Below are 24,549 nucleotides of genomic sequence, written 5' to 3'. Positions count from 1 at the left end.
GATGTGAATGTGGGGGGAGGGTGCCATCTGGTATGTGTGTTGAATCAATAATTTGTACCCCCTGGAGAGAAAATGCACTTGGCCTAAAGTGTTTCACATTTTTATCTAACAGTCCTTCCAGGTACATACATAATATCACTACAATTGACTGCATTTACCCAACTACAAGAATGCATGTACCGTTATTAACCTGTATTTACTATGTAACAAGCATGAGGTTACTATAGCAATTACTGATATCATTAAGCCTGACCATCATGAAATGGTAACGGATATACAGTAGTGCCTGATGGAGAGGAGGACGCTGCTAGGTCCGCACTTGCGTCTATTGCCAAAGTCGTTGATGTGATAATATGCAAATGCTAGTTTCAGCCTTCCCCTGGTGTAGATGCCTGTGTCTGAATGTGCAAGCCCTGAGATGCCCACTTTCAGCAACAGCACCGGTGATTCATGACATGCCACCATCAATGCGTCACGTGCACCATCGATACTTGCACCAGACCTATTGCAGGTGCAGTTTGTGCATCTGACTATTCACTTGCTCGCCCACAACACTCCCCTAACACACCCATGAGACTTTTTTTGCATTCACTTGAGGCCACTTCACAGTCAACATCCAAGAATGCCCATCACTTATCCACCCCATTTTTGATACCGTCTGTACCGAATCCAACAGCTTCTTTGTGCGTACACTCTGTGCAACACATGTGCCATATGGGGCTTCAGAATTTCTTGCGCATGCGCAGTTGCATGTAATCACTAAACTACGTGAACATCGGCATTGTGTGTGGATTGTGCACGTCTCTGAATTAGGCCCAGAACAAACATCTGCCTATTTACAGCAATCTAATACATTTTACACTACAACATTTTCATAAAATGCAATTTATTGTTTAATATTCCATTAAGGCTTCCAGTACTATCATAGTAATATTGCTACATATCAGCTGTGATTTCACAACAGAAAGGCAATCGGTTGTGCATAGGAGCCAGTGTATTATACTGTGTACACTAGTTTTACCATTATGAAACAGAATTAATAAAAAATTAATAATCATTAGGGCCAGCCTATTTACGGCCAGTTACTGGTCAATGATGTGTTCAGGCGGGCCAGCAGACCCAACTTATGCCACGTGAACACACCCCACACCATTATGGAACCACCACCAGCCTGCACAGTGCCTTGTTGACAACTGGGGTCTGTGCCACACCCAAATCCTACCATCAGCCCGAAACAACTAGAACCGTGACTCATCAGACCACGCCACGTTACCAGTCCTCCAGGGTCCAATCAGTAACATCAAGAGCCCAGGTGAGGCACTGTGTCCGGTGTCATAGTGTTAACAGGAGCATTCTGGTGGGTCTTCTGCTCCCATATACCACGGAAGCAAAAGAACGCTGCATTGACCTGCTGGATATGTGTCTGGTATCTCCTGCCCTGAATGTGGATTTGATTTGAGCTAGTGCAGCTCGTCTGTTAGCACGGACAATTCTGGCTAGACGCCTCTGGTCATGATCATTAAGCACCCATGGTCAACTACTGTACTGTCCACGGTGGGTAGTAATGCCTTCCATGAGGTAATCCAGGTACACACATGATACCGTAGATCGAGGAATGTTGAAAGTGTGCACAACTTCAGAAATGAAATGTCCCACCCGTTGGGCACACACTATCATGCTCCATTCCAATTCCGACAATTCACGTCACCTTGCCATGAGTTCAAACTGACTCACGAGATGTCATATTACAACTGATGAAGGTCTGGGCATTTACCATCTATAATTCTAATTAACATCTGCTTAATTACGGCAATCCAACATACACCATGCTCCAACATTTTCACAATGTGCATTTTATTGTTTAATATTCTTATAGTATTCCAGTAGAATCTTAGTAATATCGGTACATATCAGCAGTGATTTCACAGCAAAATGGTGTATTATACTGTGTATCACATTAGATTACTGTACTGATAGCATTTAATCTTAGCCATTATGAAACGTTATCGTTCCAACACTTGTAATATATTTTACCATTTGAATTCTTATAGGCTTCCAGCACTATGACGCTACATAATTGCTGTGATTTTACCAGCATCGTAACTAGTACTCCAGGCGCCCCATGCAGGTCACGCCCCCTCCATGTGATGTCAGCAATTCCCGGAGCATCCTAAGGATGCTTCAGGCAGCACTGCTGCAGAGATTCTGGTTACAGGGTGATTCTAGGCACCCTGCTAGCCAGATGCAGGATTCATGGGTGAGCGTTGGTGCCGCCAACAAACCGCTGCACTGTGCAGCCGTGCCGCTCGCACACCCCTAGTTACGGCCCTGGATATCACATCAGAACGATGACCAATTGCATAGCAATCTGTGTGCTGTACTTCTACTATTCTCCAACCTTGACCTTGAGTGGAGGAATCATCTGTCAATATCCCCAAACATTGCGTTGATTGGTGTGGATAACAAATATAAGGATTTTCTCTAGTTACTGAGTCAGGCTAATATGTGAACAAGCTCTAATGAGTAAAACGTGTGTCATAATATAGACTCCGCCTTCACCACATACAGTGGGCCGACATATTGTCCAGATACACATCGGCTAGTGTGTACCCAGCATTAGTCTTTGGTTGTGCTTTAATGGTGAATGGTCTTGACCATACTTTTGAAGGCTGAGATGTGAAAAGGGGATGTAGTTTATATCCCGGCTATCGAGATGCCAGCGCCAGAATCCTGAAATCAGCCTCCTGACAGTAGGTATTGGAGTTAGGAGGAGGGTTTGGGGTTAGTCACTAGGGGGAGGGTTAGGTTTATGCTGTTGGGGGGGAGGGTTAGGCTGTGGAGGGTTAGTGTTATGCTGTGGAAGGAAGGTTAGGTTTAGGCTGCAGGGGATAGGATTAGGTTTAGGCTGTGGGGAGGGAGGGAGGGTTAGGGGTAGGGATAGGATACTTACCGGCAGGTATCGGTATCCTAACCCTGTCGGGATGCCGGCATCGGAGTTCTGGCCGCCGGGATCCTGAGAGCTGGCATCCCGTACCCAACTTGTGAAAAGAACTAAACTTAGTTTGAATGTGGTATAGTAAAGGGGGAAAGCTTTGACACTTGGATAGCAATGCAATTTAGGAGTAAATGACAGTGCAGGCAGGTGTATTCTCTGACTGTTTGGAATGGGGTATATCAGGAGATGCTGTAGCGCATGCAGGGGGGGGTTTCTGAGCACACAGAAACCCCCCAGGTGAACCATATTTTTTTTTAAGGACGGAGACAACCTTGCCTCTGTCTCTGCAGTCAGTGGGCCACCCGCGACCGTGATGGAGCTGCCGCACATGTGCAACAGCTCCTCAGACAGAAAGCTCTGATCAGAAGAGCTCTCTGTACTGGATACAGATGATACAGAGGGATCTGAGGCGCATGTGCAGGAGCAGATCCACTCACATACCATCTGCTAGGGTAACCGCGGCGGTGAGCCTCCTCCTCCTCAGCCCTGGGTTTATGTACTATATACTGTATGTGTATGCTGTGTGTGTGTAGGTGCTGTTTGAACGCATGTATGCTATGTGTGTGTATATGTATGCTATTTGTGTATGTTTGCTATGTGTATGTATGTATGCCAGGGCCGTAGCTAGGGCAGTGCGGCCGGTGCCATCACACAGGGCACCACAGGTCAGGGGGCGCTGTTTGGCCTGTGAAATTTCTGTTTATTATCTTTCTTGCTTGTAGTTTCCTCTTATTTCATCCCCAGCATCTCCTGGTCTCTCCTATCTCTTCCCTGGCCCTTCCCCATGAAGCTATGGCCCTTTTTCGGGTGCATTATGTCCCTTTGAAAAATGAGGGGGGCGCCAATGCTCTTTCTGGCACAGGGCACCAAAAAGTCTAGTTATGGCTCTGATGTATGCTGTGTGTATGTTTGCTATGTGTGTGTGTAGCCCTAGTGTATATGTGTGTGCATGTACACAGGGCTGCCATCAGGGAGGGACCGCCGGGCCTCGAGTCCCGGGCCCGGAGGGAGCAGAGAGAGAGAGGGGCCCGGGTGGCAGCGGTACTCCACCAGCAGCCAGGGAGAATTGATAGAACGCCGGCCGTGAGACATCCAGAGCTCGCGGACCGGCAGCCGCTCCTGATTGGTTGCTGGTCCGCGAGCTGTGATTGGCTCGCGGCCGGCACCATATTTGACATGCATTCGTCGCTGGATTGCTGCTGGCTAGAACTGACTGGGAAAGCAGGAGGAGGGGCAAGGCCAGTGAGTGAACCATCGGCTCTGTTTTCACCTGGCTGGACCAGCTGGAAGAAAGTAAAAAGACTAAACCAGGTACTATATATTCCCTGAATTTACCCTATGCCCCCCAGTCAGCCAGCCTTCCGTTTTTCCCCAACTCCAGACAGCTTTCCCTGCCCTGTCCTCCCCAGTCAAGCCAGCCTGCCCTTTCCCACCCTAGTCTAGCTAGCCTTCCCTGCCCTGTGCCTCCCCCCAATCCAGACAGCTTTCCCTGCCTCCCCCTCCCCCAGACAGCCTTCCTAGCCCTGTATACCCTAGTCCACACAGCCTTCCCTATCCTGTGTGTCACCCCTCCCCCCCTAGCCATGTCTAGCCATCCCTGTGCCCCCCAATAGGTGCAGCTCTCTCTGTCCTGCTCTTCCCTTCTGGCTTTTTATGTAGATCTGACATTCCAGTGTATTTTATGTGCATCTGGCTTATTTGATGTTTTATATGTGGTTTTGGCTGTTTCAATGTATGTAGAATCAACTTTGCTTTCCCTATATACATTTATTATAGATTTTGGTTTTGTGTATAAACTTACAGCAGTTTTCTCTTGTGTAGTTTCGTATATTATATTTATATTATATGATAGTTTGACAAGTTATGATAACCACAGCCCAAACACTGAGAATTTTTAAACTGGTTTACGCAACAATTGATGTATCCCGTCCCCCCCAGTGTAACTCCGCCCACCTTTTCCCCATTCTCGAACGGGGGGCTCTGCCTATTTTGTCAGTACCGGGCCCAACAATTTCTGATGGCAGCCCTGCATGTACATGTGGTAGGGACTGATGTAAAAAGCCAAATATTCTCTGTAAAGCGCTGCGGAATATGTGTGCGCTATATAACTAGTAATAAATAAATGTGAGTAAGCTGTGTGTATGTTCGTTATGTGTGTGTGTATGTATGCTATGCGTGAATGTATGTATGTATGCTGTGTGTATATTTGCTATGTGTGTGTATATATGTATGTATGCCATGTGTGAATGTTGCATGCATGCTTGTGTGTATGTACAGTATGTATGGTGTGTGTGTGTATATATATATATATATATATATATATATAATGGACCCCCCCCCTTAAAAATGCTACTTTTACCACTGAGAAGAGTGACTTACAGGACAGAAATCAGTATAGCTTTCCAAATCACTGCGGTTTCAGAAATCACTGCAGAACAGAAATCATTGCTAAGCAGAAATCTCTGCAGACCAAAATTGGAGACCAGGGCATATGAAAATGTGCTTGGAGGAAATTAGTAACTGTCAGTGCAGGTGCAGTGTGACAGTTGATCCTCTGACTCACTGCTCTTCCGTTCTAGAACTGCCTGCCCCCACTGGTATATATCAGCCTGTGCCTTCATATCAGTGCAGTTTTAGGCACTGGAAGGCATTTTGAGCGAACTTGCTTAAACCAAAATTTCAAATCAGAGACTGTACGGCCTTCTTGGTGAGCACCATGTAGACCTCCTTGGCACTGATGAACTTAAAAGATAGCCAAAAATCTAATCCTAGTCAATATACACCACCATGCCAAATTTGGTGGAGCAAGGTACAAAACTCTGGCCGTGCATAAAGGTCAGACAGACACACAACACACACACTTTCTCATTTATTATATAGATATACAAGTGTACCCCACTGCTGCAAGGTATATCTCCAACATGAATAGAAACTAATTGGTATATATGATTAATTTTGTATCTATTAGCAAAATATTAGAGACTAATAATTTCACTTATCAATCAGCATAAATCTTTTTAAGACACAGGGCCTGATTCAGAGCCGCTCGTAAGCGGACGCTCGTTCACTCCGAGCGATGTTCGCACATCTGCGCATGCGTATGGGTCGTAATGCGCATGCGCCAACCAGTCAGTGCGGTCAGAAATCGTGTGCTCGCAAAATAGCGAATGCCTGCTAATTTGAGTGACAGGATGAGGCGTTTGTGTGTGGTAACAGGGGAAGGTGTTTGAAAACAGGGAGTGGAGATCCGAACGCAGGCGTGCCAAACGGTCAAAACGGGCATTTTAAGGGTGTGCATAATTAACAAAGCAGCGTCATCGACCACGTCACTTGGTTGTCTCTTAGCCTGAACTGCTCGCATGATTGCGGCAGGGAAATGCTACCACAAGAATAGTGAGCAGTTCATACACCTTTCGATGTACTCGATTAATCTAATAAATAGCGGAGATGACGTATGATGGGAACGGCCAAGGGGCGTCTTTACAAAATAGCGAGCGCATGTTTCGTTCGCTCGCTCAGACATAGAGGCGTCAACAGACCGCAAAGAGCGAGCGCTCAATTTAAATAGCCAGCCCCTTTTTCTGAACGAGCGTCCGGCTCTGAATCAGGCCCACAGTTCTCAGTGTCTACATCATACTTATTAACATTCTGGCTGCCCCACAGGTCTGCATAGCGGGGGGACGTGGCTGTGGACATTACCCGGCTTTAGTAGCGGAGCGGTGGGCATGACCACGCGATTGCCTCATCGTGGCCCTGTCTCCGCTACACGATGCCAAGATTATATGTATCTTTGCATACCAATTTTTTTGACTACTCAGTACACAACTCTTGGGAGCAGTGCCAATAGAACAAATCATACTCCATCAGGGAGGAAGAAGAGTAGAAACAGATTTCTGATCAGTTACCTAATATATAGAGCAAGGTGACCAGTTCTGGAGGAGGTGCCAGCCAGGAGATGACCAATTGGCAGTCCGAAATTGATCTTTTGAATCAATGAGGGATCACCTTGTCTGCATTTAATACAGAAGATTGCTAAAATAAGATTGATCTCTGAAATCAATATTGTTTTGCCACATGCACCATAAACTGTCAGATTAGTACTGCGCACGCACAGGAAGTGAGGATGAAAAAGAACAAGAAAATTAACAGACGGCCGCCTGACAGCGCACTCTACATTGCGGCTCCCTGGGCTGTGGTGCGTTTCGCACTTCCCTAGCTACTGCTCTGATAAGAATTATGCATTTAAAAATACTGATGTAATATGCAGATGCTCATACTGAAACCTTCAAATCTAAACCGGGCGCTAGATTGGTGCTACCATATGATTGGTACTTGCTTCCTGGAATGATGCCGCAGCTGGCTAGGCCTTTCTTTAAATGCAAACCTGTGAGCTTGAAGCGCTTGTTAACTAAACAAAAAGGAAGAGTTATAGCAATGTGTTTGGGTAGCATGGTCCCCGTTATGCAAATTACACAGTAGTACAACATTTGGAGGCCCTTTAACATATGTAAACAGGCATTTTGATTACCGTACATAGTTACTGTCAGAGCAAAGTCATTTACCAAAATAATACATCAATAAGACCCCTCCTTCCAGTTTACAAAAATATGTTTGTAAATAAGATTTCTCTGTTTTTATGATAATAGTAACTATTTTCAATGATAAAGTAGCCTATTTATTGTAGACAATATTTCCTCAAGGTAACTTATCATCAGACACTGAGTGCACGTTACTATATTATATATGATGATGTAGTAGTAGTAGCATGTACTGGTCTGGTGCCCTGCGGGGCTGCTGTGATCGCTATGTTTTGGTAACAGGCCCCCGCCCTCCTGACAGTGAGAATGACCCAGCAGGCGGTGTGTGCGGCCGATTGTCATTGCCGGCTCCTGATTGGCTGATAACATTGTTTGTTTTCATGCTGTGTCTCCTTGGGGCCCATTAAGATAAACCTTGTACGTGCACAGCCACTTAGCCCGGCGAGGATTACATGAACCAACGCGATATGTACAGAGAACACAAGAGGTGAAATTCAACATCTGGTGAAACATCGGAAGCCATCTTACTTACTGGCAATAACCTGCGGCCAGAGGTGGAAAATGAAATGTTATATCAGCCCCCCTAGCGATGTCTCTGCAGGCACGTTAATTTAGAAATAGGTAAACCACTGCACCTTAGCTGTTTGGGGAACTACAAGTCCCAGCATACCTATTCCAGTAATGGAAAACGCACAGACAGGTTTTTCCACCATAGCTTACAAGTCAAATAGCTCACAATAGAAGCCATATTCCAAATCACTGGTATATATTCCCCCTCTATGCCCACTTGGATGGTAGGGAATGACGTTGGAGACTGGCAGATGACGTCATCGTACATCTACGGAAGCGATCTATCTCTTCCCTATTTTTTTTTCTTACTACACAAATAAAAGGGATTTGCCCACATAAAAGATGGCCGCCGTGGCGTCGCCCGAAATGTGGCAACACTGGGGACTGACTCTGACCTCTGCCGGCCAGTAGGCGTTACTTCGCGGAATTCATCCCTGGCTTTTTGGTCCCAGAAGCGACACCGTAGCCCCTGCCAAGCAATCCAGTGCAACCTGTTCCAGTGATCGTTGGAGGAAGAGAAAGGAGAGAGTCGGGTTACAAGATGGCGGCTGTGTGATCGGTGAGCAGGACGGAGGAGGAGGCGGGGAATCGGCGCAGGCTGGAGGGGGGCGGCGGAAAGACGGACGGCGAGGAGACCCCGGCTGAGCCATCCTCCTCCTCATCAGCGACCTCACCCCCAAGCCCGGGGCTGCCGGCACAGGATGAGCCGCGGCGGGGGCTGCCCGTGAAGGCGGAGGGAAGCGGCAGCGAGGGGGAGGACGAGGAGGAGGACGAGCGCCTGGAAACGGGGTCACGGAGAGGCGGAATCATGTCTGACACCCGGCGGCGGGTGAAGGTCTACACCCTGAACGAGGACCGCCAGTGGGACGACAGGGGCACCGGACATGTGTCCTCCACCTACGTGGAGCGGCTGAAAGGGATGTCCCTGCTGGTCCGGGCCGAGTCCGACGGTGAGTTCCTGTGTGGGGGTGTATGTAACATGTATGTACACACGTGTGTAGCTGCCTGGGACTCCTCACTCTCTCTCTGCCCAAGTACAATACAGTCTGTACCTAGCCCCTTACTGCCCTACTTCATTATGTCCCTAGCATTCATTATAGCCAGATGTGGTGACCTGTGACCCTGCAGCTGCAGTGTAACTACAAGTCCCAGCATACCCTATGGCTGGGGTGCCACATGCTGCCTCATTTAGTCACTGAAGCGGTTGCTGGTAGTAGTGGTTGCTGGGTCACGATCTGCAGAAGGATTCCAATCCATAGTTATTTGTTATTTTGTCTAATTATGCCCATTGGTAAGACTTTAGTTTCCCACCACAGAATAATTCTCTTGGAAATATGAGTTGAGTATCGGTGAAACGGTGCATATGGGTGCCAGGCCTTGTTATGGGTGCAAACAGCCTCTGGTAATCTGCTGCTGAGGTTGCTCTGCTAATGAACAGACTTTCCTGTTATAGTTCCCATTGCATTATAGTTTTTCTAACTTTTTTTTTTTTTAAATGCACAATTAGATCCTTTTAAGTCGACATACATTTGTCTATTAACATTTATTCATATAGCTCACACGTTACACTGCACTTTACAGCAAGTATCTAGTCATTTACATCAGTCCCTTCCCCAGTGAAGCTTACTCTATGGGGGTGATTCAATTTAGCGCAATGCTGAATAGCCCCGGGAAGTATTTCCCAGAGCTATTCAATTGACCACGCTGTTAAGTCTGACTACATTTCAGCTTGCACCCTCCTGAGGTGCGAGCAGATATCCGATTAAAGTGTTGGCCGCAGTGCTGTTTTCCAGCCGGCCCTTTATATGGAGAGTGCCGGTCACCTTGACCAAACACCCAGCTTAAGACACAGTAAATGGCATTCTCCAACTTAAGTGGTTTTAATCAGACATAACAGCACAGTCAATTGAAAAGCTCAGGATCTCCTTCCCGGGGCTGTTCATCATTGTGCTGAATTAATTCACCCCATTCCCTATCGCATATATACACACACTAAGGTCCTTTTTGGGGGGGGTCCGAATCCATTTACCCTACCGGTGTGTGTTTGGGTTGTGGGCTCAACTGTGCTGCCCAGTGAATGATGATGATATCTTTAGTATGTGACTTGTTTGTTTATAGCGCTAGTAGGAGAATTCAATTTAGCATGATGTGCTGGCGGGCTGCACACTATCGACCAATTGTGTTAGCCCCAGCATCGCAAGTTTTCCTGCGCACCACTATGGAGTCCAAGCAAAATTTGCCTCCATCAGGGAGAATTGAATCCACCCCCTACCCAAGTGTTTCTAGAGCCGTTATCTGCATCTCATGGGCAGCATGGTTGGTGTAGTGGTTAAAATTACTGCATCACAGCACTAGGTTCTTATGTTCAATACCCACCGAAGCCCTTACTGAATGGAGTTTATATGATCTCCATGGGTCTGCTTGGGTTTCTTCCAGGTGCTCCAGTTTCCTCCCACAATCCAAAACCTACTCTTAGGTTAATTGGATTCTGACCAAATATCAATGTGTGTGTGTGTGTACATATGGAAGGGAATATAACTTGTAGTCTCCATTGGGACAGGGACTGATGTGAATGACCCAATAGCTACTGTGAAATGAGTGCTCTGTATAAAAAAACTGTTTATTAATAATACTAACTCAATATGATTGGTGCTTTTATATTGATAACAATACATTTTATAGATGTACTCTTTGCTTGTGATTTCTTTGTTGGCGACCACTGAAACACGTTCTGTTTAAACAAATATTGCCGCCTCCTTTTCCTGATCCAAATTATTTGATTGTATTGGAATTTTTTTTTTTTTTAAAGACCCAAATCAAATTATCAAGGTTTTATCTTAAAATCATTATTCCTTGATCTGCTATTTCAAATCGAGGCCTAATAGTAGTTAATTGTTGCAGCAAACTATATTATTATATTACTAGCCAACAAAAATATTACATCATGGAAATTGAACCTGTTGCAGCATATGTGCATACTCTTCAGTGGTTAATATATGTATAATGAAATTTAGTTATTTTTACTATGATCAGATTGAAAGCTTTACTCTATCATCATTGTCCTACGTTATTGGAGAAAGTGAGGTGTAGGTAATAATTAGTTTCGGTGCTTTGCTAGTGGGAAATACTAATAATAGCTGCTTCGCATTGTATGTGTGTGAATATTCTTTACAGCATAGTAGCACCGCATCTTTTAATGGCCTTGAATTGTGCTGCTTTGAAAATGCAATATATATTTCTATACAGCGACTGTTAAATGTAAAAATCCATAGACCACAATTACGATCACTGTTGGATTTTATGATAGCAGATTTATGTGCAGGGTTGGAAAGCAAGTGCAGTTTACCAGTCAGTAGAGACGTAGGTAAGTACACACAAACTGCTTTGTATTTAGGTTTGTATATATCTACATTATAATCTGTATGGGTCATTGTCCAGACCAGAAACAGGTTATTATATCAATTCTTAAGTACAAAATGGCTATCAAGGTAAGGTCCAGCTTTAGGAAAACTTTGTATAAATATTTAGGCTGTTGTATAACAACCTAGTTAGGCATTGTAAAATATAACAGTATTTCGAAAATAAAATTGAGTTTGCATTTTAGCTGGTTTTAATGTTAAATTTTGTATACAATCTAACGGTCTTGTTTTTTCAGGTTCATTACTTCTAGAATCGAAGATAAATCCAAATACTGCATATCAGAAGCAGCAGGTTTGTTTGAATGTATTGTGGACTACGATGCTTGTTATGTTTTTTGTTTTGTGTTAAATTAAAAAATTAGGTAAAATTTCATAAATGCGAATATCCAGGCCACTATTATTCTAAAGCTGTTTTACAAACTAATTGTATTTAAACATGTTTACTGTAAAATACAGAATCCACGCTTAAGCTTGGTACACATGACACGATGTGTGTACCCGGCCGATGCTTGATGCGATGAACGACATATCGTACATTCGCTTGACAAAGCACGATCTGGTGAATGACCGCACGATATGTCGTTCACCAGCCGCATCCACAAGCATGGGGTCGTTCATCAAATCAACAGACTGAGCAGCATGTAGGTTTGATCTGTCAATGCGATGAAGGACCCTGCGGGAACGCACATGGTCGCTCATAGTGGGTACACACTGCAGTAGCGTTGGCTAATTGATACCCCAGGTCTATTAAATTAACACTGAAGCCAGCCCACAGGTTGCAGTTAATGGGGATATTTTTTTTAGAGCACGAGTAGACTCGAAAAGAAAACCCTGATAAATAGCCTGTTTTCGGGTGCCGTGAACTTATCCCGGAATCTATGTGTTAACACCCGTTACCAGTTAATTTACGGGGCAAGAAAAAGGGGCTCTATTGAATAGCTCCAGGCGTTAAAGCCCAAGACTACCGCCATTTTTCACATACAGTAAATTATAGGGGTTAATTGAATTCCCCCCTTAGTGTTAGATATGATCTTGGACCTGACTACAATCCTGTTTGATATGAAAAAGTTTCATAGAATGTCTGTTTACACTTGTATCTTGTTCTGCGAGTGCTCTGCATGCAGAGGTGTGTCATGCTGTGTAGGAAACTATTTACATTTTCATGGTCCATCCAAACGCATGAAAAGTGAATATACCATTAATGTTTTATGTAATTACTGTTTTTCACAACAATTGGATCTGGCACGAAAGTGACTTAGTGGATGAGGCATTACATGTGTGCGTTGTCTCCAAAGTGACCAACTAGGGTTTGCGCACTATAGTGAAATCACTATTTGGGTATTATAGAGGCATTGTAGTGAGTGGGCTGTATATGGGGAACACCAAATGGCCCTTATGTCCCTGACTATAGCAAATATAATTGTTTTCTATGAAAGCTGACAACCATGTGAGTATCAATGAAATATAGGTCATAAAGACCTATATATAGTTTGGTGGCGTGGTCATGGAAAAGTAAAACTGGTGGGGGGAGTACCCGCTAAACGGTTATTCAGCTAATGTAACATTTAGCTTTTTAAGACCTAGCTTACAGGTGATCTTTTGTTTTTAGAGGGGCGGTTAAATTCAGAGCAATGCTGATGATGTGCCGTTACATTGTAGTCACATCACATCCTCTACATTGTTAATTGAACTTCACACACCCATAAGAGTGCAGTAACATGAGCAATGTTGACTTACTGTAGGTATCAGTAATTGGCACTATGGGGGGAATTCTATTCAGTGCTCTGTTGATCGGTCCGAGAGGGAGCTCCCAGAGCTATTCAATTCGGTGCAGCGTTTAGTTCGACTGTTAGAAGTGAAGTCTGAGAAAGCAGGTTCTCACGATTTAACCTGTGTTTAGTCGCGAGAACCTGCATTCTCCTACTAAAGTGCCGACCACGAGGCTGTTAGCGCTGCACTAAGCCGGAATCTGCCTCGAGAAGAACTAAACAGTGCGCTGAATTGCATAGTTCCGGGAGCTCCCTCCCTGCGCTATTCAACTCCCGCTGACTTAAATTGCCCCCTTTTGAATGTTGTTCTAAACTGTTAAGTAAAAGACAACTGGTGATTGAGTTATTCTCTAGTTTTATGATTTATATGCACAGGCTTTGGGCCATTAATGGTTGTGTTCTGTATGCAGTGGATTGATCTGGTATTCCAATCAATTTAGTTTAGCTCACTCTTCCTTTTTATAATAGTTCAAAGTTTATGTGCACAGAATGTAGGGTTCCACCGTACCTGAAACTAGTCCAGAGAAAAGCATGGCAATGGCAGTTACTCTAAAGCAGTGGTTCTCAAACTTGGTCCTCAGGACCCCACACTGTTCACATTTTCCAGGTCACCTAGCAGCTGCACAGGAGTATTCATTACTCACTGACACATTTTAAAAGATCCACAGGTGGAGCAAATTATTTCACTTGTGATTCTGTGGAGACCTGGAAGACATGCATCGTTTGGGGCCCTGACGACCGAGTTTGAGAACCTGTGCTCTAAAGGATGAATATCCGTGTTGGTTGATCGGCTCAAGGATCAGCAGACATTGTGAGGATGTAGAACTTCCTTCACAAAGCACCTGACAATGGCACTCTGTACCCGTGAACACCACGCTGTGCTGATCTTTGCATTATAAACCTCAATAATCATCACCAATGCTACTTTTACATGTCCTAAAATTGGTCCAATGCTATATAATGCAATGGGTTTTACAGAAGAAGCTCAGCAGTGCTTAAATCAAGCAGTCTCCCTGTGATTGTGGCATGTGTGGATATGTGTGTTTCACCATGTGGCATAAAACTTAAATGTCAAAGAAGTCTCTAGCATAGGACAATGGGGGAGAGATGTATTAACCACCAAAGCGGCATCAGTGCACGTTCTGTGCACTGATACCGCTTCTTCCCCCCATGTACGATTGGGGGTCTGGGTGGTAAGACCCTGTCATTATCGGCGCTATCTACAAGACAGCAGCGCCGATAGCATGGGTTATGTAGTTCGCCTGACCATTTCGCCCACTGCAGCAGTCTCTATTGACAGCTACAGCCTGGCGAAGCCCTATCCCCACAGCAGGGAAATCGCTGTCCCTGCTGCGGGGGCTGCCATCTCCAGGGCTGCACGTGGGATCTCGCCATGCTTGCGAGAACCCGAGTATGCTCAGTGGAGCCGGCCGGAATTGAGACACAGCGCATCAGCACTAGGCTGATGCGCTGTGGTCTCTAGCAGGCATCGCCGGGGGGGGGGTTATCACTCCCCTTTTCTGGCCGATGAGATGTAAATACATCTCATCGTTAGTGCTTCCTGCTTCGCCTCGGTAAAGAGCATGTTTAGTGCCGCTATAATATATCTCCCCCCAATGTGTGCCATAGGTGGCCAAACTCTGGGCCTGATTCAGAGCCGCTCGTAAGCGGCTGCTCGTTCGCTCCTAGCGATGTTCGCACATCTGCGCATGCGTATGGGTCGTAATGCGCATGCGCCAACCAGTCATTGTGGTCGGAAATCGTGCGCTCGCAAAACAGAGAGGGCCTGCTAATTTGAGTGACAGAATGAGGCGTTTGTGTGTGGCAACAGGGGAAGTTGCTTGAAAACGGGGAGTGGAGATCTAGCGTTCCCGCTAGGCTGTTTTAGTGGGGCGCGGCGCCCTGCCCTCCTTCTGGAGGGCAAAAAGCACCCTGCCCTCCAGGAGGAGGGCAAAGAGCGCCCTGCCCTCACAGCCAGCGGGTGCCGTTCTCACCCGCGGGACGCAGTGTCCCGCAGGTGGAGAAACATGCGGTGTCCCGGTCACTGCCGGAGAATAGACGCCGGGCGCATGCGCCTGGCATCTATTCTCCCTTTCTGCAACGCTTGGGGGCTGCCCAGCATGTCCGTAAGCGCCGGGCACGCCCCCAAGTATGACGAAAAGGGGATGCGTCTAATAGACATGCCCCTTTTCATGACCACGCCCCATAAGGTTGCCCTCTCTAGCTCCGGCGCCCTGCCTGCCGCCGGAGCTAGAGTGAACACTAGAGATCCGACCACGTCACTTGGTTGTCTTTTAGCCTTAACTGCTCGCAGTGATTGCGGGAAGTAAAACCTACCACAAGCACTGCGAGCAGTTCAGACGCCTTTCGATGTACTCGATTAATCTAATAAATAGCGGAGATGATGTATGATGCGAACGGCCAGGGGGCGTCTTTACAAAATAGCGAGCGCATGTTTCGTTCGCTCGCTCAGACATAGAGGCGTCAACAGACCGCAAAGAGCGAGCGCTCAATTTAAATAGCCGGCCCCTTTTTCTGAACGACCGTTCGCAAATATAGTCCGGGTCTGAGTCAGGCCCTCTGTCCTCAGGAACCCCTATCAGTCTATGTTGTCAAGACCACATGTGGATCGTTTTAAAATGTGTCATTTGGTAATTAACCACCTGGGTGATCTGGAAAACATGACTTGCTTGTAGGGGTCCCTGCTACAGAGAATGGAAATCACGGTGACAGCGTACACATAATGTACTTGTTAGGTTCCCCAATTCCCCTTAATAACTAGAGATGTGTGGTTCGGTTTTACTCGGATATGTTCGGATCTCAAAAAATGCATCATATTTGCTATCCAGCCGTCACGTATTTTGGATAGCCAATAAGAGAATTCCTAACTAATCTGAACTTGAGAACATTTGGCGATAAGAACCAAACAAAACTGAACCCGCACATCTCTAATAATATGTATTGAGAATTTGAGCCATATGGGTGTCTTGTATACCTTGTTGGTCTTCATTGTAGCCCAGAGACAACAGATTAGGGACACTGAGGTTTGAATGAGCAAATAACTTTTAGTTGGTATCTGTGTAAGGCAGAAATCTGGTTCGTTTTAGAGTAGGGTAGAACATCATTATTTTTAATGTTATTTGACTATTCTAATTTTTATGATGTTGTTGCAATGTGAATACTATGCACTTAGCCTGGGAATGTATGATGTGAATACACAATGTGGTGGCAATGTCATGTACTTATCATGCGTTTGTAATATTTTTACTCCTATGCAAAAAAGTTTTGAAGCTTGGTAAACCACAAAAGTATGAACTTGTGCTAGTAATGACATTTCATGCACATCCCTATTTGAAATGTTACCAGTACTCCGACAATGTACATACATTCTATACCATTCAGAGTTCATAGAAGCAGTGGTCAATCTAGGCTTGTCCACTCCTGAGATCAGATGGCCTTTTATGATCCCTAAGGGTGTCTCTTCATTTTTGAATGCATCAGGTTCCTTGGCTTCTATAGAAATTAGTGCTAGTGTGAGCTTTAGAAAATGAAGGGTCCTACCTACATGCCACTGAAATCAATCTGCATAAGCTTAATGCCTCTGTCTGGCTAAGGAACGTCAGGTACACCAGGCTATTGTAGTAATTCTGCAGACAGGCACTCTACTGCATTTTTTTTTTTTTTTTTTTAAGTAAAAACATAGTTGTTTAAGAATATTTAAAGGTGCCTACACACTAGACGATGTGCTCACGATGCAATTGTGAGCGATTTCACTTGAACTCTCTGGCAACTCCCAGACTCTCCAGGACATATGGTGCTAAAGTGTCCAATCTGACTAAGGATCAATCTGCACAAAATAGTGTATGGGATTGGCAAATCTTGCTGCAGTAGGCAAGATCTGAAAATGCAATGTACGAACATCTTGGACACTCACGATTTGAATGTATATATTACACGATTTGTCGTTCCGATGCGTCGAAATTTGACGAATCGTATTATATATTGTCTAGTGTGTACGAACCTTAAAGGGCCCCATACACGGTGCGATATGCACCTTGCGTTCCGATGGCCGACATATTGGGCGGTCCCCGCACACGAAGCGATCCGCTGCCAAATATCCAATATGCCGCCAAACCCCCCTGCATAGCGCTGTATGGTATCGTACATTGCATCACCAGATCTGTTGTGCAGTATGTAAGATCTGGAGGAGTGATGTACGATCTCACAGGAGCGTGCACTGACCGATATCGTAGCCACACACAGAACAATATAGCAGCGATATTGTTTCATTCCGTGGGATCGGCTGCTACATCGCACAGAGTATGGGGGCCTTAACACTTTCAGGTTACATCGTTTTCATGGAACTTGTTTTAAGGGAGTTTAAAACAAGTTTAAAAAGCTGCAAGATTGGAAATCTAAATGGTGACATTCTCGCATCAGACAATGGCGCTTCTTGCTTATCATACCACAATGATAATACACATCCATATCCAACCTGTTGCGGACAAAGTTCTGATGACTTTTTTTGCAGTCTGTCCATTGCAGCGTTTTTCCTATCACGTCTAGATATTAGCATCAAAATAGCCAAGGGAACCCGGGGAGGGGCCATTCTGAATATCTCTGCTGGGTGCTGCTAATTACTTATGTTACTTCCTCTAAGTCAGAGTAATACAGAACAGATGTCTATGGGGGGGGATTCAATTGTTTTCTCACGCCCCGTTCAATATATTAAATTGTTTTGCTGATGGGCTTGAGTGCCGTGGGTGCTCACCTTATTATCGAGCATACCGCACCCAAATGCATCGGGTTTAGACTGGTAAATCTGCTAAACCCGTGCAAAGTAATGGGTGCACTGCCCAAACAGTAGTTTGGGTGTCCAAAAGCCCGACATTTTGCAAATTAATCTGCTCGCCACCTCAGGAAGGGGTGCGCAGAAATAATGGACACTCGCAACCATTAGCATAAACAAATGGCTCCCTGTCACTTTGGATGGAGGCTAGCGTGCCTGAAAACAATTGAATTCCCACCTATTGTGTGTTAGCAATTCTGAAACAGGTCTTGTACCACATGAACTTCCATCAAAATGTATAACAGGACTTAATCTCGTAAGAGAAAGCGAGCAATATCTCATTGCTGCATAGTGCATTAGTCTTCAGCATAATCACCTCAAATTAACTATCTCCTCCATAGTTTTTAATGGGATGAGAGCAATTGCGGGCAGGCAATGCTTATTTAAATAGTGAATAGGGTAAGATGTTTATAGAGAGAGAGTTGCCGCTAGGCTGGGCAAAAAGCGCCCTGCCCTCACAGCCTGCGGGTGCCGTCTTCACCTGCGGGTTGCAGTGTCCCGCAGGTGGGGAAATGTGCGGTGACCCGGTTACCGCTGGTGAATAGGCGATGGGCGCATGCACCCGGCATCTATTCTCCCTGTCAGCAGAGCTTGGGAGCTGCCCGGCGTGTCCTTAAGTGCCGGGCACGCCCCCAAGAGTGACGATAAGGTGACGCATCTTATAGACATGCCCCCTTTTCAATGGCCACGCCGCTTTTCCTTCTCTAGCACCATGCCTGCCGCCGGAGCTAGAGTGAATAAAAATTAGGGATGTGCAGGCTCGGATAGGTTCGAGTTTGCACGTGGAGTTCGGATTTTTCCCTCCAAAAAAACGGAACTCAGAAAGAGGCAAAACGTCATCTTGCATGGACGAACATCATCATTCCTTGACTTTTACGAATATATATATTTTTATTAGGGATGTGCAGGCTCGGATAGGTTCGAGTTTGCACGTGGAGTTCGGATTTTTCCCTCCAAAAAAACGGAACTCAGAAAGAGGCAAAACGTCATCTTGCATGGACGAACATCATCATTCCTGGACTTTTACGAATATATATATTTTTATTAGGGATGTGCAGGCTCGGATAGGTTCGAGTTTGCACGTGGAGTTCGGATTTTTCCCTCCAAAAAAACGGAACTCAGAAAGAGGCAAAACGTCATCTTGCATGGACGAACATCATCATTCCTGGACTTTTACGAATATATATATTTTTATTAGGGATGTGCAGGCTCGGATAGGTTCGAGTTTGCACGTGGAGTTCGGATTTTTCCCTCCAAAAAAACGGAACTCAGAAAGAGGCAAAACGTCATCTTGCATGGACGAACATCATCATTCCTGGACTTTTACGAATATATATATTTTTATTAGGGATGTGCAGGCTCGGATAGGTTCGAGTTTGCACGTGGAGTTCGGATTTTTCCCTCCAAAAAAACGGAACTCAGAAAGAGGCAAAACGTCATCTTGCATGGACGAACATCATCATTCCTGGACTTTTACGAATATATATATTTTTATTAGGGATGTGCAGGCTCGGATAGGTTCGAGTTTGCACGTGGAGTTCGGATTTTTCCCTCCAAAAAAACGGAACTCAGAAAGAGGCAAAACGTCATCTTGCATGGACGAACATCATCATTCCTGGACTTTTACGAATATATATATTTTTATTAGGGATGTGCAGGCTCGGATAGGTTCGAGTTTGCACGTGGAGTTCGGATTTTTCCCTCCAAAAAAACGGAACTCAGAAAGAGGCAAAACGTCATCTTGCATGGACGAACATCATCATTCCTGGACAGGAATGATGATGTTCGTCCATGCAAGATGACGTTTTGCCTCTTTCTGAGTTCCGTTTTTTTGGAGGGAAAAATCCGAACTCCACGTGCAAACTCGAACCTATCCGAGCCTGCACATCCCTAATAAAAATATATATATTCGTAAACTATTTAACTTGATTTATTGCTTTTACTGCTCGTTTCCTTTTGTAGCTCTATCCTAATTTCTCCTGTATTACAACAGCAATTTCTTACACATTTTAGAGCTCGTGCTGCGTTAGATGGCAGTCCAAACCAAAAGTGTAAAGTTTTTCTATACTGTTCTTGTGCCGTAAAATGGAATAAGTTTCAGTCTGTAAGCAAACTAGACGTAGAGAGGAGCAAAAGTCAAATACGTCCCAGAGTGTGGGGAGCGGGAAAGGGTGCACTGGCGTAGTCAGTGTACAGTAAGGGCAAGTTCACGTATGTAGGGGCAGCAGCATCTGAGACTGGAGGCATATCTCTGGTGCATGTTTCCTCTCCTGATTCCAGATCTGTGCTAATAATGATGATTGTCAAAAAAAGAAGCTTTTTCACACAGTCTATAATACACTGAAGTGACATGCTGCTGGTATATAAGATTTTAGTCTATCTTATGCTATTCGTGTAAGTTATAAAAAATAAACGTGTTTTACAGTGTGCAGTCACACACGTCTTAAGATAGACAGTTCTGCATAAATTGTGCAATTGAGTGTTGCACCACTATTGATAAGTAAGGCATAATGATAACTATTGTGTAAATATTAACCTCTGTAGTAAACTCTATGAACTTCCTCTAAGAGGTATATTTATAAAATTGAGAGTTTTTAGAAGCGGAGATGTTGCCCATAGCAACCAATCAGATTCTACTTAACATGTAACTAGCACCTTCTAGAAGATAATCGCTAGAATCTGGTTGCTATGGGCAACATCTTCACTTCTAAAAACTCTCACTTTAGTAAATATACCCCTTAGTATATTTCCACACTACTTTGTTTAATTGAAAAAGAGCGATATGAATGACATTGTTTAATGTAAACTTATTTCTAGAGATGTAAATAAAATGGACAATAAATAGATAAATTACCGTAAGTTGTTATACCTGTTGGAGAAATGTGTGTCAAAGGATGTGTAACCAAACAGACTAAAGTATAATTTAATTTAAAAAAAGGAAAAATAATGATTTGATAGCTCTATGGATAACTCATTCTGCTCAGTATTGATCTATAATGTACTGGTTTAAAACCCCATTTGCAATTTACAGACTAGTGTAAATGATGAGTTGGGTTAATGGTTAGCATTGTAAGTGCTTATTATTTCCTAAACTGCACCTTACCACATGAATCTTTAATAGCCTGGTTTTTGTATAGTCTGTTACTATGTGTTGTGACGGATGTATTTGCTTGTGCCCAGGACACACTGATTGTTTGGTCTGAAGCAGAAAACTATGATTTGGCTCTCAGCTTTCAAGAGAAGGCCGGCTGTGATGAAATCTGGGAAAAGATATGTCAGGTATTGTAAATGGTAGTTTGTTTTGTTTTTTATTACAGTTAATTTAGCAGAAATGTAGCCTATATAGAACAATCTATATACATTGTAATTGTGATTTATGCTATGCTTTTGTTTTCTTTGCATCAACTGCTAAAAGACTGACACAAACTAAGAGCTCGATTCAATTCAAAGCGAATTGAATAGTGCCGGGAATGAGCTCCCAGAGCTATTCAATTCTGTGCGCTATAAGATCAAGGAATTTCCCGTTCTCCTGCCCCTTGAACCTTAAACAGGGTGTTTAGTCGTGAGAACGGGCATTCCCCAACTAAACTTCCTGGCGCGATGCGGTTTCCGCCGCGCTAAAGGCAGAAAACCGCATCGCATCTGTACTTTTGTCAGAATTTTGCTCGCTGCCTAGGAGGGATGCGAGAAGAAATCCTTAGTCGGGCTTAGCAGCGCGCTGAATTGAATAGATCTGGGAGCTCATTGCCGACGCTATTCAATTCATGTTGAATTGAATCGAGCCCTAAGTATTTGAAAAGTAATATGTGCATTACTTTATTGAATGGCATATGTAGCTTCGACAACTATTCATTTAGGGGGAATTCAATTGGGCGGCTGCGCTAATAGGTGCCCGACAGAGCAATTCAACTGTACCAGAGCCCATTAATCGTGCTTGTTGCGCTCAAAAGTACCAGGTTTAGCCGCGTATTCTGGTTAAACCTGTCTAAAGTCCTGCCTGCAGTGCGAAAAGTGCCGTTTGGGCGCCCAAACAGGACACCCTTCACACGTTTCTGCTCGCCACCGTGAGAAGCTACAAGCAGAAATGTCGGCACTGGCACTACTCGCGCCCGAACTGCAGAACAATTGAATTTCTACCGACGGGTACCCAAACAACAATTGAATTTCTCCCATAGGGTCTGATACGTAGTAAACTGCAATTATATTGGCATTGCTTGCACAGAGCGAAGTGCAGATATTTACCTGTATGCTGAGCATCTATGCGACTACACAGCCTGTACATCTACACTTGATTTCATGCCAGTCTATTAAAGGGGACTTACTACTGGGGGCACTATTAAAGGGGACCTGCTACTGGGGGCCCTATTAAAGGGGACCTGCTACTGGGGGCCCTATTAAAGGGGACCTGCTACTGGGGGCCCTATTAAAGGGGACCTGCTACTGGGGGCCCTATTAAAGGGGACCTGCTACTGGGGGCCCTATTAAAGGGGACCTGCTACTGGGGGCCCTATTAAAGGGGACCTGCTACTGGGGGCCCTATTAAAGGGGACCTGCTACTGGGGGCCCTATTAAAGGGGACCGGCTACTGGGGGCCCTATTAAAGGGGACCGGCTACTGGGGGCCCTATTAAAGGGGACCGGCTACTGGGGGCCCTATTAAAGGGGACCGGCTACTGGGGGCCCTATTAAAGGGGACCGGCTACTGGGGGCCCTATTAAAGGGGACCGGCTACTGGGGGCCCTATTAAAGGGGACCGGCTACTGGGGGCCCTATTAAAGGGGACCGGCTACTGGGGGCCCTATTAAAGGGGACCGGCTACTGGGGGCCCTATTAAAGGGGACCGGCTACTGGGGGCCCTATTAAAGGGGACCGGCTACTGGGGGCCCTATTAAAGGGGACCGGCTACTGGGGGCCCTATTAAAGGGGACCGGCTACTGGGGGCCCTATTACAAGGGGACCGGCTACTGGGGGCCCTATTACAAGGGGACCGGCTACTGGGGGCCCTATTACAAGGGGACCGGCCACTGGGGGCCCTATTACAAGGGGACCGGCCACTGGGGGCCCTATTACAAGGGGACCGGCCACTGGGGGCCCTATTACAAGGGGACCGGCCACTGGGGGCCCTATTACAAGGGGACCGGCCACTGGGGGCCCTATTACAAGGGGACCGGCCACTGGGGGCCCTATTACAAGGGGACCGGCCACTGGGGGCCCTATTACAAGGGGACCGGCCACTGGGGGCCCTATTACAAGGGGACCGGCCACTGGGGGCCCTATTACAAGGGGACCGGCCACTGGGGGCCCTATTACAAGGGGACCGGCCACTGGGGGCCCTATTACAAGGGGACCGGCCACTGGGGGCCCTATTACAAGGGGACCGGCCACTGGGGGCCCTATTACAAGGGGACCGGCCACTGGGGGCCCTATTACAAGGGGACCGGCCACTGGGGGCCCTATTACAAGGGGACCGGCCACTGGGGGCCCTATTACAAGGGGACCGGCCACTGGGGGCCCTATTACAAGGGGACCGGCCACTGGGGGCCCTATTACAAGGGGACCGGCCACTGGGGGCCCTATTACAAGGGGACCGGCCACTGGGGGCCCTATTACAAGGGGACCGGCCACTGGGGGCCCTATTACAAGGGGACCGGCCACTAGGTGAGGGGCACTGAAAGGGCATGGTCTGGTTCCTTAACTTTTAAGATTTCTCCTAGATTCTATAAAAATTTGTCGAGCCCTGATGTGGTGGGATAAACCCACAGGTAACCATTAGTGCCAAACATTTGTGTGGTAGTAAAATAATCGGGAATGTGAGCCGATTCATAGGCTGTTAGGGTATACGGCTGTTAGCATGTCAATGCTGCTAATGTATAATTAAAATAAGCATGGTTGTGAATTTTATCACTTGCTTCATTGTTGCTTGGGAATGTTCATATATACATGTAGGCCAGACCTAGGATCTCTCCAAAGATGATTATTCACTTTTTATGTATCTAGATGTATATTGGACTGCATTCCCAGCTGCTTTTCACTGTGATGAGCCTGTCATTTCTGAACTGATTACTATGCAGGATTGCCTATATAGTAACCCAACATAGATCTGCCTTGCCTGCAGCATGTCCTGGCTCTTTATAAACATGCTATAGATGTCCGGTTACTATGCAGACATTGTAACCATGGTTTGTGCCAGGCAGGACAAGCTCAATACATGGGGCAAGAGCCAGCGACAAGAACTCTTGGAGAAGATTGTTTAGTTTCTTTGCTTTGACTCTGTGCGTATTCCATTGATCTTGTGTACATACAAATTGATTTACAATTATGAAATAATTCTCAAGTAGTTAAGTAGCATTTACTATATTTGGTGATACAAAGGGGGGCAATAGCCAAATTGCACTTGTTAAAAAGTGCTG

General features: G+C 45.5%; 1 protein-coding gene across 4 annotated transcripts in view; it reads left to right on the top strand.

Annotated features, from left to right (window-relative positions):
- Window positions 1-8,562: 8,562 nt before the first annotated feature.
- The window catches only part of PPP4R3B (protein phosphatase 4 regulatory subunit 3B), a 51,305-nt gene continuing 35,318 nt past the window's right edge, over window positions 8,563-24,549 (top strand). For 2 of the 4 annotated variants that reach the window (XM_088477331.1, XM_088477329.1), the window contains exons 1-3: window positions 8,563-9,053; window positions 11,759-11,814; window positions 21,321-21,419. In XM_088477331.1, coding sequence (XP_088333457.1) covers window positions 8,912-9,053; window positions 11,759-11,814; window positions 21,321-21,419 — 297 coding nt within the window. In that variant the 5' untranslated portion in view covers window positions 8,563-8,911. The remainder of the gene's footprint in view (window positions 9,054-11,758; window positions 11,815-21,320; window positions 21,420-24,549) is intronic. The other 2 variants (XM_088477330.1, XM_088477328.1) reach the window with 1 other exon arrangement.

Source organism: Taudactylus pleione, unplaced genomic scaffold (assembly GCF_031769625.1).
Source record: "Taudactylus pleione unplaced genomic scaffold, aTauple2 ptg000201l, whole genome shotgun sequence".
Classification (NCBI taxonomy): domain Eukaryota; kingdom Metazoa; phylum Chordata; class Amphibia; order Anura; family Myobatrachidae; genus Taudactylus; species Taudactylus pleione.
This window is presented reverse-complemented; position numbering and strand designations above follow the sequence as displayed.